The 17,532-nt window shown below is 44.8% G+C and overlaps 1 protein-coding gene across 5 annotated transcripts in view; it reads right to left on the reverse strand.

The window, feature by feature from the left end:
• VPS13A (vacuolar protein sorting 13 homolog A) overlaps nt 1-17,532 on the reverse strand; it is a 2,994,934-nt gene that overhangs the window by 2,645,750 nt on the left and 331,652 nt on the right. For all 5 annotated transcript variants that reach the window (XR_011280366.1, XR_011280367.1, XM_069625905.1 and 2 more), the window contains exon 10: nt 5,927-5,984. Coding sequence is in view for 3 of the 5 variants with exons in the window: in XM_069625905.1 (XP_069482006.1) it covers nt 5,927-5,984 (58 nt within the window). In the remaining 2 variants the exon portion in view is untranslated. The remainder of the gene's footprint in view (nt 1-5,926; nt 5,985-17,532) is intronic.

Raw genomic sequence — 17,532 nt, forward strand, 5'->3', positions numbered from 1 at the left:
CTCTCCGTCCACTCCGCGTCCGCTCCGCGGATGGAGGGGGTTTATGAAAGGGTCCTCCCCCACACCGAAAACAGTAGAAATGGGCAACAGACCTTCCAGACTCTCCTGCAGGACTGCCACTCTCCGTCCACTTTCTGTTGTTCAGAACAGCATAATATTGTGTTGTAGACTGAGTCCCTTCAGACTCATGAGAAATGCGGGTGCTGCAAACTTCAATAATGGTGCATCACACGTCGGGTCACTATTATTTGGTGCAATATTTCAGTACTGAGTGAGCCCTCAGCAATTTCAAGATCATAGAATGTCAGCTTTAGGAAGTCGTAGTCACTGTCACTACCTTGCCCCTCACTAAAATGCTCAACTGTTTTATGTATCTTCTTATGTCCGATTGACAGCCTTTAACATGTCTTATTCAATGTATGGACTTGTTCTTGATAGTTAGAATTTACTTTACCAACGCTGCACACGTAAACCACAGTACATTGTTTCTTAATTCTCCCATCAGTATCCAGCTTATTTCCTTGTGATGTTATATGAGGCATAAGGTAATCTCTTCTACCCACTGGAATAGATTTTAAATACATTTTACATCGGAGAGTCCTTATTTTGACTCCTAACCATTTTGGGTCTTCATTCTGAGCACTAATTTGTCCGACTTATCAGCGCTCTGATCTTTCTGTGTGCACATATTCAAGCTATGGGTTTTAGTATCAAGAGCATGTTTGATCACATTATTTTGTATTGATGGCTGCTCCTCTGCTCTTATATGAACACCTTCACTTAACATATCTCTTATAGTTGCTTCCACTGGGAGATCCATGTTAGTTAGTAGAGACCTCTCCGCGTTCCGTAAATCTACAATTATATTAGTTGAGCTGGCTTTGCAATCGCTCAGTTTATTCCAGGCTATGTAGAGGTATCAGTATGGTTTTCAATTCGTCCATCTTATTCCCAATATCAGAAGCCGTTTCATTCCCCCTTTAGACATACCCATATCCTTCCTTATATCCTTTCTAACCTCGTTTAGGGAGTTGGGGATGAGTGCAACTGGATTTAATTGATCGTCACCTTCTGGGGAGGCTGCCTATTGTGGTGACATTCCAGACATGTTTGAAGTTGAGGAGTTATAGCTAATCTACCCTATCACTGAATCATGAATTACAAATTGTTCTTCATTAACCAATTCCTCAGTAGAAGGATTTATTTTAGAGCGATTAATTGGACTCTTTAAACTGGGCGAGTCAGCTTTATGGACTTCTATAAGTAACAAAACATTTCTCCATCCCTCTTGTCCTGGTTTACCCAGAATTTCTAATGTATCTAGTGGGTCAGGTACCAGCGGCTTGGAACCCACACCCTCTGTGCTAGTGTAGTGCATGTGGGAAAATTGTGCTAAAAGAAACATGGCGCCGGTACGTGGCCATTTTGGACATTCACTTCTATAACCGCAATGAAAGCCTATGTTTTCGTGGGCCCAGAAAGCAAACGTGAATTGTGCAACGTTTGCAAGGTCACATAATGATGTCAGATGAGCTAAATGTGGAGAATAGCTGTTGTATTGTCCGATGAACGACAAGCCAAAAGGGGAGACAGACCTTTGCAGGTGCAGTGATAAGGGGTGCAGGAAACAAAGGCAAGGGAGAGAAGATGGGTTTTTCCATTTCTAGCTGGATTTTTCCACTCTTTGCTCCCAATGCTTGCCGTCTGCCCTTCGGCCGAGGGTAGTGGTAACCATGAAGGGGCAGGGATTTTTCTCCATAAAGCGTTGAGGTATTCCTCAGGGAAGTCAGAGAGAATTGGACACTGGGTGATGCAAGTCTCGAGGTAGGATGCTCTACTCCAGACCAGGTTAGCACGAGTGATCTCTCTGCCTACCTGCTCTGGAACTAAACAGTGTTGTGGTGGCCAAGATGAAGGGGTCTTCTACAACCATTCTAACAGTGATGCTCTTTTTCTAGGTTTATGTATAATCAAGTATATGTTATGTTTTAGTTATGTGTATCTATACTGGGTGTGAATAAAGGGCCTATAACAAACAATTTATTTTCTTCTAACCAGTAGTCTAAGTGTGGTTTATTGCCTCCCGGAATCCAAATACTTGCTTTTGGGTCCGTGTAAGAGGGTGTGGGAGTCTGAGGCCCCGGTGTGTGAGAAGAAAAGCAAAACATTACTTTCAGATTTGCTTGGATGGGAGCGAAGAGATTAGACACTTTAGATTGTTTAGCTTTCCTGTGAGCAATTTTGGTTCTTTCGTACCCATCTATTTCATTACCAAAGTAGAGGGGGTTAAGCCTTGAAGAAGTGTTTTTATCTCCTCAATCAAGTTATTTGCCTCAGCAATAGGCTTCATGATGGCATTTGTTTTTTTCAGGTGACATAACCCCGGGGGAGACTTAATGGCTTTCATTTTCATTGTATTGCCAGAGTTCAAAGTTTTACACACCCTAAAAGGAAATGGAACAATCAGCTTATTAATAGCATACACATTTATCCTCGTAGTTAATTAGACTTAATTACGAATAATTTGTGTCACAGTTCGTCAACAGCTATATGAGAGTTAGTTTTAAAAATAGTTTAAACAATATAAGTCAATCAACAGCGCAGAACTTTCATGTAAATGTTCATGCTCAAAAACCGAGGCCCACGGACACCAGCCCTTGCTAAGAGTGAAATCCGAGTCCCAGCTGGCGATTTAGAACAACAGACAGAGATAGCTCAAAGGTACGATACCCACAGTAATCAGCATTTATCACCAGCTCAACCAGTGCTCGTTGTACCCAAAGTCAAAGTAAAATGGTGGCTCAAAGGCAAATAGCGCACAGTCACCAGTATTTATTGATAAAAACGATTGGGACCGAGGTCGGGTAGAGTATTATATGAGAAGGGCAGCAAATCCACCAATGCCCACAACACCTGGTCTTGCCAATTATTGAGTTTGTTTCCAGCTAGATAACACCTGCTCTTGAGAATCCTGTGAATAGTATCACATGATGCACCAGTTTCAAGTAGTGATTCAAGTAATGTTAGGTACCTTACAGGCCTCGGGGTCTTATACGGGAAAAGGACTTTAAGCCATTGAGATCCTTGGCACCTACAACACTAAACACCTCCACGCCAACCCTCACCTGCCTCAATTGCAGGCACCCTTGGCCTCGGGGGCTTTGCCGCTGCAGGTGGCAGTTTACTGGGATCTCCACAAAAGGGGCAGAGCTTCTCACGGCATGCTGGATGCGGGCTCCTAGCCCCAGGAGCTGCGTCAACTGCAGGTGTCCTTGGCCTCGCTGGCTTTGGCGCGACTTGCAGGGATCTCCATAAAGGGGGCATGGTGTATCATGGCACGCTTGACATGCGCCCCCAGCTCCAGGGGCAGCATCAACTGCAGGTGCCTTTGGCCTTACGGACTTTTATTTTAAACAGATTAACCAGGTGGCAACGTTGGTGGTAAGTAAGCTTTGAAGAAGCAAAATATGATCCTCCGGTCTTGACAAAGAATACAGATTGTTCCATATTAACGTTTAGGAAATACATGATTCTATTAAAGACATGGAGACAAAGTATTATCTCACCTACGCAAAAAGGGAGGTATCAATTCATGGAATGAACAACAAAAGCGTATTAACTGTTTTGTCAAGATAATTGCTGATTAAGAATTAAGAGTATAATATCTTTTTCCACTTGCACAGAAGGTGTTCCTCTGCTCGCAATGCTCTGAACCACTCTTGTCAAGGGACTAAGACCATGTACCTTACCTTCATCCTCTATGAGCACTTATACCTCCCTGCAGCCAAGCACATAAATAACGTAATACTTTTGCTCTGCGTCTTTAATAGAATCATGACTTTCCTAAACGTTAGTATGGAAAATCTGTATTATACTTTCTTTTTCTATTATGATGAAAGGATTTTTAAAGCACGACTAGTACCAACACTGTGGCTTCCTGGTGCTATAAAACAATCTTAGCTAGTATGACAGGGCCAAGTTCTCGAGTGCGGGCAGGCCCCCTCCCAGGCCCTCCTTAACTGTGGAGGCCACAACAGGACCCAGGCAGCCGCTGAGTCACAGGACGCCAGGAGAAGTGGAGTGCATCCTGCCACAGAATGCAGAGAGCAGTACAACACCAGCCGCACAACACCAGAGGATGCAACAAAGGGATTGCAGTACCAAGGGGTGCTACGACAACTACAACACTGGCGCGGCTCCAGCAGATCATGTCTGCTGGAGCCCGCCAGGGAATTTTACATTTTTAAGTAAAGGCTGCCAAAGGATCCATTATACCACCATGGATGTAATTATTTTATTAAAAGGCCCCATAGAGACCTTCCATTCACTGTTCTGGGACCCCATCAGGGTCCATGTTGGAAAGGGGCAGGGCTCACTAGACCTTCCCAGTCATCCCCCTGGAGCCAGATACGTTATTGGTCAAGTTAAGTGGGCAATCCTGGGAGGGGTGTGGTATTAAAGTAGGTGTGTGCGCATGCAAATGTGGGTTAGTAGGGTGAGGACCGGAGGTGGTGAAGGAGGCATCAGAGAGACCAGAGGAGGAGGGGAGAGAGATTGGAGTGTGGAGGCTATTGTTAAGAGGGGGGTCTGTGGAGTTTTTGAGCATAAGAACAGAAAGTGTGCGGAATATAGCTATAATAGGTGCAGTGCAGCTTTAGTGGTGGTATTGGCAGAGGTAGAAGTAGTGGTGGTATTGGCAGAGTTGGAAGTAGTTGTGAATGGAGATGGTGGAAGCAGGAGTAGCGGAATAGCGAGTGAGGGAAAAGTACAAAGTATTAGTGGTAGTAAAGGATAATATTGGAAGTGGAATAGGTAGCAGAGAGCGTTAGTGAGTTGAAAAAAAGCACTAGAGTGGTAGTAGAGGGCGATAGCAAGGTTCACGTATGCAGTAGAATTAGTGAGCAACAGAATAGCAGGAGTACCTATTAGTGTTTAGTGAGACACATAACAGAAGAATCAAGGCAAGGAATTACAGTGGGAGGAAGGAGGGAAGAGAAGATAAAGGAGGTAGAGGGGTAGTTGGCGGTAAGAGCGATAGTAAGAACAGGAATAAGAAAAGTAGTAAGGGTGGAGGTAGAAAGGTGGCGTGAGAGATCAGATTGATAGTAACGTGGTGGGCGGAGAACATCTTGGAAGGAGAATGAGTCACACCAGCAGAAAGAAGGCACCATCCCTAACTATACTAAGCGGGGTAGGTCAGGAAAAGTCTACAAAATCCCTGAGGGAGTCAGACAGCCACCATTTTAGGAAAACATCAACAGAATAAGGCAGCTGGCAGAGAGATAGGTGACCCCGTTGGGGAGAAACTAACATCCTCAATACGGATGTGGTAAACCAGTGGGATTTAGAAATCGAGAGACGGCCCTAGCTTCAAGCTTCCCAAAAAACCCGATAGGCCCTGGAGACCATTCTCAGATACTACAATAAGTCTGTCTTATATTTTGCAATAAAGACCTTGCTATCGGACTCAGAGTGGTTATTTGTGGTGGGCCTCCCAATCACACTAGTCAATGTAAGTTTAAATAGTGAAAAGTAGTGTTTTCAAATTTAGGGAAACTAAGTGATCCTGTGGCTGAAGTATTGCTCCACAAAGTCGCAGCACGTACCGTGACTTTCAATCATACCCGGAGGCAGAAGCCACAGAATATATAGGTTAGCACAAACGCACGACCATAGGGGTCCAAAAAAGTTACAGACGGTATTCCTCAAACAGTTCGAGTACTAGAAGATTAAACTTAACTCAGTGCAATGGAAGGTGTTTGGGTCAATGATTTTGCACGAAAAAATTGAACGCCATCAAAAAGCCTATTTATAAGCAAAAACATGCTTAAAAATATCAACATTGACAATTAAAGTGAAACCATCAGCACACGTGCAATCACAGGACCAAAAGTATATTCTTCAAAAGCAATCTAACACTACTTACCAAAATCGTAATCATCTGGGATCATGTTATTAATGGCAACACCATGCTTTAGGATACTCTGAAACAAAGAGCATATAGATTTAAACATGTTTTCATCTATAGATTTGTTGTAATACTTCTGAAACAATGTACTTGTAACAAATAGGTTTGCACAGGTTCTGTCTGAAACTGTGCAGTAGCTTCCTCTCCGTTAACCACTTTTTGCATTACTGTGACAGCGACCAATTAAATTCATCAGCTGAAATTAGGTGGTTCATAAACAAGAAAAGCCATGATATGTTGACTGAGTCGGAACTGCCCATGCGAAACAGGCTGCAAGATCGGTGTCAGAAGATGTGCTTAAATCCAGCTGCATCAATATAAATATCTAAAAGTGTCATAATGGAGAGTGAGCAAAGCTGTTTTAATACCATTGTAGACTGAAAACAAGCTGCAATGAGTCTCGAGATTTAACGTTATGTGGTACTTCTGGTGGAACTATTCAAAACAAAAAGTAAGCTATCCCGGTTTCTTTGAAAAATTAGAAATTTTGTATTTATTAGAATATAGTCGATTAGGATTTTTATACATTCACATTCCCTATGTGCAAACCATTGAATTCTAAAATGATTAGGAGAAATAAAACTTCAACAGGCAGAGAACATCCAATCTAAAACGGTTCTAGAGAATGGAACTTCAAGCAGTGCATGCTTCAAAACAGATTCTCCCAGAGCTCATAATTACAAAGTTAAACAGTTTAAACCTAGAATTGTAATTTAAACAATTGAAAAATATCAACCACATTGTCTCATAATTTAGTTATATGATAAATTAGACATACATTGTCTCCATCAAATTTGCCTTGCTACAGATCATCAAAAGTAGCTCTCTCCATATCAGCTCCAATCGCAAGACACGAGTTGCGACAAAGGGTTACAAATGCTTCACACTCGAGTCATTAAATGTTACAAAGTTTCCCATTTTAACGCACCACAAAGCCTACAGTCACGCTGAGCCATGGGAGTGCCCTTACGGTTATCAAAACATTCTTAGCGCTGTCATGAAGTTAAACTTAATGTGGATATAGGCAGACACTGTGCCTCATTACAAGTTTGCCGGTCCGGTAACTACAGTACCGGTAAGCTTACCAGTACCGTAGTTACCGGGCGGGAAAACTAAGTTCTGCTCGCGGGTGCCTTTTTCACCCACCAGGTCAGACCTGGTGGGCAGACCGGCACCCGCGAGCAGAGCATGTCGGATGCACCGGCACCATTTTGAATGGTGCCGGTGCATCAGCCCTCCCCATTCCTATTGAGCCCTATGGGAATGCGGAGTAAAAGTTTCTGGCCCCTGGCAATGGGGAAATACAATGGCCCTGTATTTCCCCATTGCTAGGGGCTGGTAAATTTGCAAGTTTGACGGCAGACTGCCGGTTTTACCTTCAAGGCTACCACCAAACTTGTAATGAAGCCCACTATCTGATTGTAGGGGTACGTACCCATTGCCCCCAGTCTTACGTAACCAGAAATCCACGCAATCACCAAAGGAAGCTGTAACAACCAAATGAACCAACAATTGTTCTTTATCCCTCCCAAATATTGCTCATTTCCCCATAGCTCCCAGCTTTTGGAGCAGAGCAGAGGTACCTCAAGCTGCATATCGAAGCTCTGTCTTCTTTGGATGTATGAAAAACAAAAGAGGCAGTGGCTGGACGGTTTGGAATTAATCCCAGCCACTGACATTGCTCTGGCCAACCCTCCAGACCATCGTTCTTCGCATGCCAAAACATTACAAAAGAGGAAAGACCATATGCAAATCAGGCTTGGTCCCACTCCAAAAGGGGCAGTCCAGCCCAAACTGCTTGGTCACATCCCTTCTGCACAAGACTACAAGCATCCCCAAACATGTTTCGGCCTTGTTGGGCCTCATCAGTGAGGAGTAGCTTGGCAGGCGAAGAATGATGGTCTGGAGTGTTGCCGAGAGCAATGCCAGAGGTTAGGATTAATTCCAAACCTTTCAGCCATCACCTCTGTTGTTTTGCACAAGTCACCCCGAGAGGGAGAGGTATGTCCAGGCGTGGGTCCCGTGCCTGCCGGATCTACAGACCCAAGCTACTCCTCAATGAGGAGGCCCAACAAGGCCGAAACATGTTTTGGGATGCTTGTGATCACGTGCAGAAGGGATGTGACCAAGCAGTCCGGGCTGGATGCCCCTTTTGGGGTGGGACCAAGTCTGATTTACATATGGTCTTTCCCCTTTTGCAATGGCTTGGCAGGCGAAGAACAACGATCTGGAGGGTTGCCCAGAACAATGCCAGAGTTAGGATTAATTCCAAACCTTCCAGCCATCACCTCTGTTTTGCGTTCTTTAGATGTATTACAGAATGGGATCTTTCTGCATCCTAAAATATCAGATTTGGTAGTAGACCATTGTCATAAAGTAGGGTGGCATCTGCAAACAGATATATTTCGGATAGATTAATATTGCTAATCTTCAAGGCACTATCGAGCGAATTTAAACAGGTCTAAAGTAGGACGTATTCAAAAGGAGTACAGATAGGTAGAGTAAGCAGTATTTTCAAGCTACGTCTTTCAATCTGGGTCACCCTATTAAATGTCTTATGTGCCCAAATTCTGGCTACATACAACAAAATAGGCCTTAGATTTCTACAAATTCTCCAAACTAATCAGCGAGTGGCCAGCATACCTCCCTGCAAATGTCTTCAGACCAGCTATAATCAATTTGGCTTTCCCCTGCATGTGATCTAAATGGGGTACTCGGGATAAGTGGCAAACGAAAATGAGGCCCGAGTATTCATATGACTGCACTTGTTGACAAGCAGGGACCCTAGCATAAGGTTAAGGCAGTGTTTATGCTTTGACTCTTTAGTATTGAATATCATGGATTTGGTTTTACCAATATTAATAGTCAAACCGTTTTCAGCACAATAACAAACAAAGCAATCCAAAGTACTTCGCAGTCCCAGGTGTGCCATGTCCAACAAAATCAGGTCATCGGCATAGCCAAGCCAGGGACTTTTAGCCATAGCTAGCCTAGGAAGAGCAGAGAATGTATTTTTGAAAGCACCCGGGATGTCACTTAAGTAAATATTGAAAAACAGTATCAGAATGCAGTCTTATTTTTAGGCCCATGTAGGTGTTAATAGAATCTGTGGTGGCACCCATGTGGTTAAGTCTAACTTGGACCGAGGTGTCCGTATACAAAGTAACAAGCATCCTTCACAATCCTGGCGGAGTACCCTGAAGGACTAATTTCTTCCAGAGTTTTTCCCGGCACACAGTGACAAATGCTGCACTGAAATCCACACAGACGGCATAGACATTTAATTTGGGTACCTGTCAGGAATATTCAACCAGATTGTACATCAAGAGATTTTTCTTTGTTTCGTTATAGGGGTGTGGTGTTGAAGTGTACTCTCAGGGACCTCACTGCTGGGATTGTAACACGTTGGTAAATGCATGCTGGTTATGCATTGTACACTTAGATGTCCTTTGCCCGTTTCCTTCAGACCTACCGACCCCCACCCCCTTCCTCCGAGCCTTCTCGCCAGTGGCTAACTGTGTCCAATGCTCCTTACAGTTCCAAACTGTAGCCTCCGCCAAGCCCACTGTCCCCGTTGCACCAGCCAAGCCCACCCCACCACAGTGCTCGTCAAGTCCACTTTCCCTGCTGCACCGACCAAGGCCACTGTCACTGTTGCACCCCCCAAGCCCACCTCAACCACAGTGCTTGCCAAATCCACTTTCCGTGCTGCACAACGCCAAGCCCACTGTCCCTGTTGCAACCGTCAAGCCCACCTCTACCACAGTGCTCGCCAAGTCCACTTTCCCCGCTGACCCCGCCAAGTCCACCCCTGTGCTCACCAAATCCACTTTCCTCGCTGCACCTGCCAAGCCCACTGTCCCCGTTGCACCCACCAGGGCCACTGTCCCCGTTGCACCCACCAGGGCCACTGTCCCCGCTGCACCCACCAAGCCTACCTCCACCACAGTGCTTGCCAAATACATTATTCTCTGTAAATCATCTCCCATAACTCCCCTCCACGAAATGACTTACACAAGGAGCCAGTCTCTCACACACTAACCTAACTAGTCTTGTAGCTAACCCATCTCACCTAGATCTGACACATGCACCACAACAACAAACTAATAACACTTCCAACACTAAAGCCTGCGCAGCACTTGCACGTTCCTCACCACTCAGCACCAGAATCCTTCATATCAATGACCATCTACCCCCTCCATTGTCCCCTCGCTAGGCACCCACAGACTCAACAGACTTTGTACCCACACCTCCTCCTGGCTCCTGACAGCCTGTCAGGTCCCACATCTCCTACCGCACCCTAACAATCCTGAACCCACTCTGCTACTTAATACTTATGTACATCAAGCACTGCCGATTACAGAAAGCACAGCCACACAACCACCCTCTTCCAAATATACTTCTCCCCGTGCCCATCGGAGAGCTCCCCACCACCCCCATGAACAGCATCAAATACTAAAATGTGCCCTCATTGATGCCCGTTCCTTAGGAGCACACGCTAGAGACATCCACGACATACTTCTAGAACACCAATTGGACATACTAGCCATTAAGGAATCATGGTTGCACCCGGCCTCAGGCCCCACCTTTGCTCTGGCACTCCCTCCTGTATACACCATCCTCAGGGCTGACCCTTTTGACACCATGGGAGTGGGGGGCTGAGGGGGGAGTTGCACTTATCACAAAAGCCTCCCTAAAAATCAGATCCTCACCCATACTAGGTATCAAAAGGTTACAAACTGCAGCTCCTGAAACTACCCACTGACCCTAAAACAACTTTTAACATCCTATTATTATACCGACAACCTAAGTCACCCCATCCTAGACATCCCACTCATAATAATCCCATTCCTGAAACCCTCAACTAAGTTCATCATATTAGGTGACATTAAACTTGGCGTTAACGGCCCAGACAACCCCAAAGCCTGAGCGCCTTTTCCACAGCTATGGACGACATGAACTTCATCCAATTAGTCCGTACACCCACCCACAACAAAGGCATGGAATGTGCAGACTGGCTGTGGCTGCAAGCCATGAGCACTGGCCAGATTATGAGGGCATAGTAGACACTGGACTAGGATGCAGGGTAGTGCAGTGGATACACCGGGGTGGTTTGGTGGGGCTGGGGTCATGGTTGAACCTCATGCCCTAGGCAATTAAATCATGCCATGCATCCCCAGCATGTGCTGCTGATAACGACATATGTCAGTATGCGTTGGAAAACATATGTTTGTTAAAGGAGGTTCACAGTTCTTTCACATATGTTAAAAATGAATTATTAATAACTTATATACAGTGATGTAAAATCATGAAACATTTTCACTCATAAATACTTAGGAAATTCACATAAAAACTTTTGTTAAAAGGGACGTTATGGTTAAGTTGCACCAATACAAACCTATGAAATTCAGTGAAACAACTTTGTTAAAGGGGTTTGATGGTGACAAGTAAAACCGCAAAACCCCAGAAATCCCCTGGTTATGGTAAGCTAAGAAACCATAACTCGTGGCACCACCGTGCACTCCTAAGACTAACACCGAGGACATCAAAGATGACATTACTGATGACATCGCATTTGAAATTAATTTTGATGAAAAGTCCCTACAAGAGGTTGTGTTTATGTTGGTAACAAGATGTCAGGGATGATCGGGAGACCCAACATGAACTACTTAATGTATTAAAGAATATACTCATCTAAACAAAACATTGGGCCTCATTATATAAGTTTGCCGGTCCGGTAGTAAAGGTGCCGGTAAGCTACTGATGCCGGTAAGCTACCGACGCTGTTACTACTGGACCAGCAAACTACGAGTTCTGCTCGCGGGTGCTTTTTTGCCTGCCAGGTCTGACCTGACGGGTGTAGCGGCACCCGCGAGCAGAGCATGTCGGATGCACCGGCACCATTCACGAATGGTGCCCGAGCATCCGGCTTCCCCATTGAATCACATGGGGCTCAAATGGGAATGGGGAAGAATATTTTCCGGTGCCCGCAAATGGGCAATTACTGGGTCCGGCAAGGCTGTAATGACCCGGTAATTGGCCATTCGTGGGTGGCGGAGAAAAAAAATGCCCCCCCCTACAACTTTCCCCCACCTGCACGAAACCTCCCCAAACTTTACAGAAGCAATCTGACTGGGCCATATACTCTTTTTACAAAGTTTATTGAGGATTCGGCTTGGTAGGGGGTGGGAGGCATCGTTATAAGCCAGCCAAAAAGTGCTCATGCTATGGGTTGAGCAACTTAACCATAACAACACGGCCGCTACTTTGTTAAAGGGAGGTTGTGGTTACAAGTAAAACCGGAAAACCCCAGAAATTCGCCAGTTATGGTAGGCTAAGCAACCATAATTTGTGTCACCACCATGCACTACTAAAACTAACACCCAGGGTTTTTTGATTTTGCTTGTAACCATAATGTCCCTTTAACAACGTTTTTTAATTTAATATAATATATATACAATAGGGCGGCGAAAGGCGCCCTATAGTTAAGGTGAGTAGGAGACACATAGCAACCACTCCAAATTCTATTGTTAATTAACTTTTGATTTGAGTAACGGATTTGGCCGAAATTTCGAAAGTGATTAAAAGTCTGTGGGCCCTCCAGACTGCAAAATTTCATAAAGATTAGTTAAAAAATCAAAGTTATTCAGCGTCCCACACATTTATTTTTTTTTCCCCATAAGTGCAGCCTACTTGCCATTCATTTTCCCATAGACAAAAAAGGTAAATTTTTGCCAAAGCGCACAGCCCAAACAGTTGGACAAATTTGGACCAGGTCCAAAACAACTTTGGCACGAAGCGTTGACTCGCATGCCATCCGTGGTTTGGGGTTATTCCGTGCTGTAGTTATTTTAAAATTTGACGGAGAAGGGGGTCCAAAAATGATAGTTATATCTCCCGTGGTGCATTGCAGGATCATGGTTTTCAGAAATGAAACGTCCGCCATCCTGATTTTCTCTCGATGCGAGAGATATTTGCGGCTGTAGCCGAGGTTATGGGAAAATGAAACACAGTAAAAAGCTATGTACACGTAAAAAGAAATACACATGCTGTCAGGGTAGAGGTGGGGGAATGGCTAGAACGCACTGAGTGAAATTTGGGAGTTGGGGGGGGTCCAGGGACCAAGTTTGCAACACAAAGCTGTCTGTAGCCTCGGCTATAGCCGTGAATAAACGAAATCTGAAAGCAAACTGCGTGACAGAAGCAGCGTGTGCTCTGGTCTGATAAGGAGAGGGGAGGTGAAGTGAGAGCTGGCACAGGTGAGGGTAGCACTTGGTTGATGGCCGGAGGGTTGCAGGGAGGCATTTTTTCCCCCCTTTGCCAAATCGGCCTGTGCCAAAATAATGGCGCCGTAAGGGGAGTACCACTTGGAGAACGCTGCTTAAATAAAGTGTGTGTTCCGTGGCAAACAATTTAATCTCACTGCGCATTGCATAAAAACATTGAGTTCTCAAAGTTTTAAATATCTCATAACACATGGCATCTGTATTATTTTTTTTAAAACCGTTCTACTGACAGTCCTTGAAAGTTTTGCACTGAGACCATTTTTTTGCCTCTTGCTGAACTGCATTCTGGTATTTGCAGTCTCACAGCCAAGATGGGGGGAATAATGTCACAGTTGCATACTTTTTGCCTAACAGTTCTATAAGGATTTATATATTTGAATGACACTATTGTATGTATACTTTTCAAGTCAGCTTTATAAAGCAGAGTATTGTTGAAAGCCAGACATAGGGATGAGGAAGGAAATGATGAGAGGGAAAGTAAGTCACGAGTATTTTCCCACGATGTGGCAAGAGAGTTTGCAATCCTGGACAATGGTGCAGTTATTTTCCCCTGATTGAGGTTGCTTTTCAGGGTAAAGGACACGTGTGTGTAGAGCGTAACTTTTTTTTCACAGGGCGGACACAATCCCTCGGTTTTTTTTTAGGTTGACAAGCTTGCTCAAGTATTTGGCTACCAGTATTTTACTCCTGTTGTCATGTTCCCAGTGCAGACACTTACAAGACCACAAGCACTTGTTTCGTATTGAGATTTCGTTTTCCAGGGAATATTTCATGACAGATTGCTGGGTTTTAAAGGTGAGCACCTTTTGTACTTTGCCAGCATATTTTTTGGAACATTTCCTCTCAGGTTATTTTTCTGGTGTTCATTACTTTTTGTAAAAGTCCAATGCTATTTTGTCCTGAACACGTTATTCTAAGGAGTAGGCCTGTATTATTAATGTTAATTATGTATGGAATACACTTGAAATTCAAGGAAAAAACTTTAGTTGCAGGGACATTAATGTGAGAACTTAATGCAACAAAATCCCTGAAATTCAGCTAAAGCCACCGTACTTTGCGTCCCGTGTTGCGCAGGCTATGACAACAATGATGACATCACTGATGATATCACTAATTACATGTTGTATGAGAACACTGATGCCATTACAAATCACATCACGGATGCCATCACGGATGACAATTCAATAATAACTGGCCTTAAGCATGGCCTTCAGCCACGGTCAGTGTGCATGGCCAAATATACTTGAACACATGAATGGGTACTAGACATTGCCTTTAGTTTTGGACAGTGGTAACAACCTTCACCAATGTGCACTGAATATTTCAAAACACTAACAGTCTACCAACCATAGATTTTGGCCTTTACCAGTCGTACAGCTTTTAACCGTGTAAACTGTATATTATATACACTGGTCAGGCACTAGCTATGGACATTAGCATAAAACATCGTTGGCTGTGCCCACTATACATTCTAACATATAAATGGACCACTAGGCATGGCCTTTGACCTTTACCGGTTTGTACATCTTTTGGCCGTATCAACTGTATATTTTACAACAATAAAATGCAATAAGCGGTGGCCTTCGGCCGTGCCCACTGTGCATTATAGACACTAACCAGCCACTAGCCATGTTCTTCAATGCAATACTAGCCAGTGGCCATGGTTTTCAGCTATGCGGATGGTATATTCTAATATATTAATGGGCACTAGCTATGGCCTTTAGTCATGGCCACCGACTACAGCCTTCAATGTTGCCCACTGTATATTTGAAACCAGTGATGGGCTATTAGGCATGGCTTTTAACCATGCACATTGGTATTTTTGAACAGTAACCAACCACTAGCTGTGGTCTTTGGTACTGGCTGCCATTTCCCGATACACCAGAACTACAGAACGGGCGTCCTTGTGGTCTCATCGCCTGGTGAAGGAAATTATGAAGGCACTATTCCGATCGTTCTCGCCGGTGAAGTCCCTTGCCCCGGCGTGGGAGCTCAACGTGGTGCTGACCAGGCTCATGGGGGCCCCATTCGAGCCTATGCACTCGGCGCCGTTGGAAGTTCCTGTCATGGAAGACAGCATTTCTTGTGGCCATCACCTCCGCACGACGAGTGGGAGGGATCCAGGCCCTATCTTGCAAGCCTCCATACTTTACTTTTCATGACACGAGGGTGGTGCTGAGGACGCACCCCTCCTTTATGCCCAAGGTGCTGTCGGACTTCCACCTCAACAAGCCCTCGGAGTTGCCAGTTTTCTTCCCGTCACCTTCGTCTTCGGCCGAGAGGACTTTGCACTCGCTGGATGTGGCTAGAGCGTTGAAGTTCTACGTGGACTGCACGAAGAGATTTCGGAAGATGTCACAGCTGTTTGTGAACTTTGGACCTGTGAATCAAGGGAAGGCCCTCTCGAAGGCTTCCATTTCCAGATGGCTCTCTGGCTGCATCATGCACTGTCACCGGTTGGCAAATCGACCGCTGCCCGGCCGTCCGAAAGCCCATTCGACCAGAGCGATCGCTGCTACTACGGCGTTCCTGTCTGGTGTGCCCCTGCTGGACATCTGCAGGGCTGCTACGTGGAGGTCGACGCACACCTTCACGAGATTCTACTGCATCGATCGGGACTCTAGGGAGGAGTCCTGGGTCGGCCAAGCAGTGCTGCGCAACCTGTTCGCTTAAGGTGAGCCTGGTGAGGGGGTAAGAGGTGCTTAATATTGAGTTGTTTTATTGCTTAATGTTGAGCCTGTTGCCACCTCCCGTGGTTGTGCATGTGTATACTGCTATGTATTCTTATATTCATGAGCATGTGAATCCATGCCAGACCCCATGCTGGAGAAGGAACAAATTACTTACAGGTAAGTAACTTGTTCCTTCTCCAGCATGGGGTCTAGCATGGATTCACATGCAAACCCTCCCTCCTTACCCTCTGCGGCTCTTCACTTGGTCATACTGCCACTTTACGTGCAACCAAATCTGAGGATGGCTGCCAGGGGAGGGGCTTAGGTAGAGGGCAGTCATTGGCTGGGGGCAGTATGACCCAGAGATCAGTGATTGGTTACTACTAAGAAAAACAGATCAGAAACGAAACTGATACTGTTTTTTTTCTTTACCGAGGATTTCTGGCCTGACGACGGAATATTCATGAGCATGTGAATCCATGCCAGACCCCATGCTGGAGAATTAGTGTTGTCACCAGTGATGTGCTTTGTAATGGCATCAGTGTTCTCATAAAACATGTAATTAGTGATGTTATCTGTGATGTTATCAGTGTGGTCATAGGCTTCGCAACAGGGGGCGCCAAGTTAAGGTGGCTTTAGCTACATTTCAGGGGTTTTGTTGTAATATAGTGCTGAGTAGCTGGGACCAGGCCTTATCTTTTTTGGCAGTGGCGATTTGCCTAAGCTCCGACAGCGGCAGAGCACCAGGATCAAATCCATTGCGAGGAATTTAAGTTAAAGTCCCCCTTAAGGAAAGCTAGACAAGATGTACAGTGACTAATTATCAAGGACCCTACTAACTTACGGATAGAGGCTGTATATTTAGTCTGGGGGGGTCATATACATTAATGATAATACACCTCAAAAGACAATTACCAAATATGTCACACGTTAGAATGCCCATAAATATATATTCTGATGCAACATTTAAGTTAGTCAAGTAACATGGCGAGGAGAGATGAATTAGCAACCCCTTACTGGGGCGGCCAACAGGCACCTTTGAATAGTTATCCTGCCTTCTAAAGTGATTTCCTCAAAGATCCAGGTTTCTTGTAGCACTATTATAGTAAAGAGAGCAAAATTATTAAAAACAGCTATTGTCCATAGCTAGGTGAGTAAATCCAAAATCCACTAGAGCACCTTGAGGCCATTATTAGGGGCGTTTATGGTAGTTGCAAGGCAGAGGGGAAGATCATCAAGACCAATCTTTCAAGCTTGAGTCAGGTCTTTTAGAGCCATTATTTAACAATACTTCCCTCCTGCCATTAGCATCAGTAGCAATCTGAATGGTTTGCAATGAGTTAGAAGCCCTGTGCAGCGCTGGTGGAACCAACTCCTCGGGTCTCATAAGTCTGATCCGATGATTCTGATTCCCTCGATCTTCATTCACTGGAGTAGAAGCAATGATGCAAGTATAGCCCTATCTATAAGAATCAATCTCGCAGACTTGAATGAAAATAGACTCGATAGAAAAGGACAAATATTGTAGCGAGGTCAAAGTTATCTGAAATTTCAACCAGTTTAATATTGTGAGTTGTAATCAAACGTTATTGGGGGATGTAATAGC

This window comes from Ambystoma mexicanum, chromosome 6p (genome assembly GCF_040938575.1).
Source record: "Ambystoma mexicanum isolate Mex_15411 chromosome 6p, UKY_AmexF1_1, whole genome shotgun sequence".
In the NCBI taxonomy this organism is placed as follows: domain Eukaryota; kingdom Metazoa; phylum Chordata; class Amphibia; order Caudata; family Ambystomatidae; genus Ambystoma; species Ambystoma mexicanum.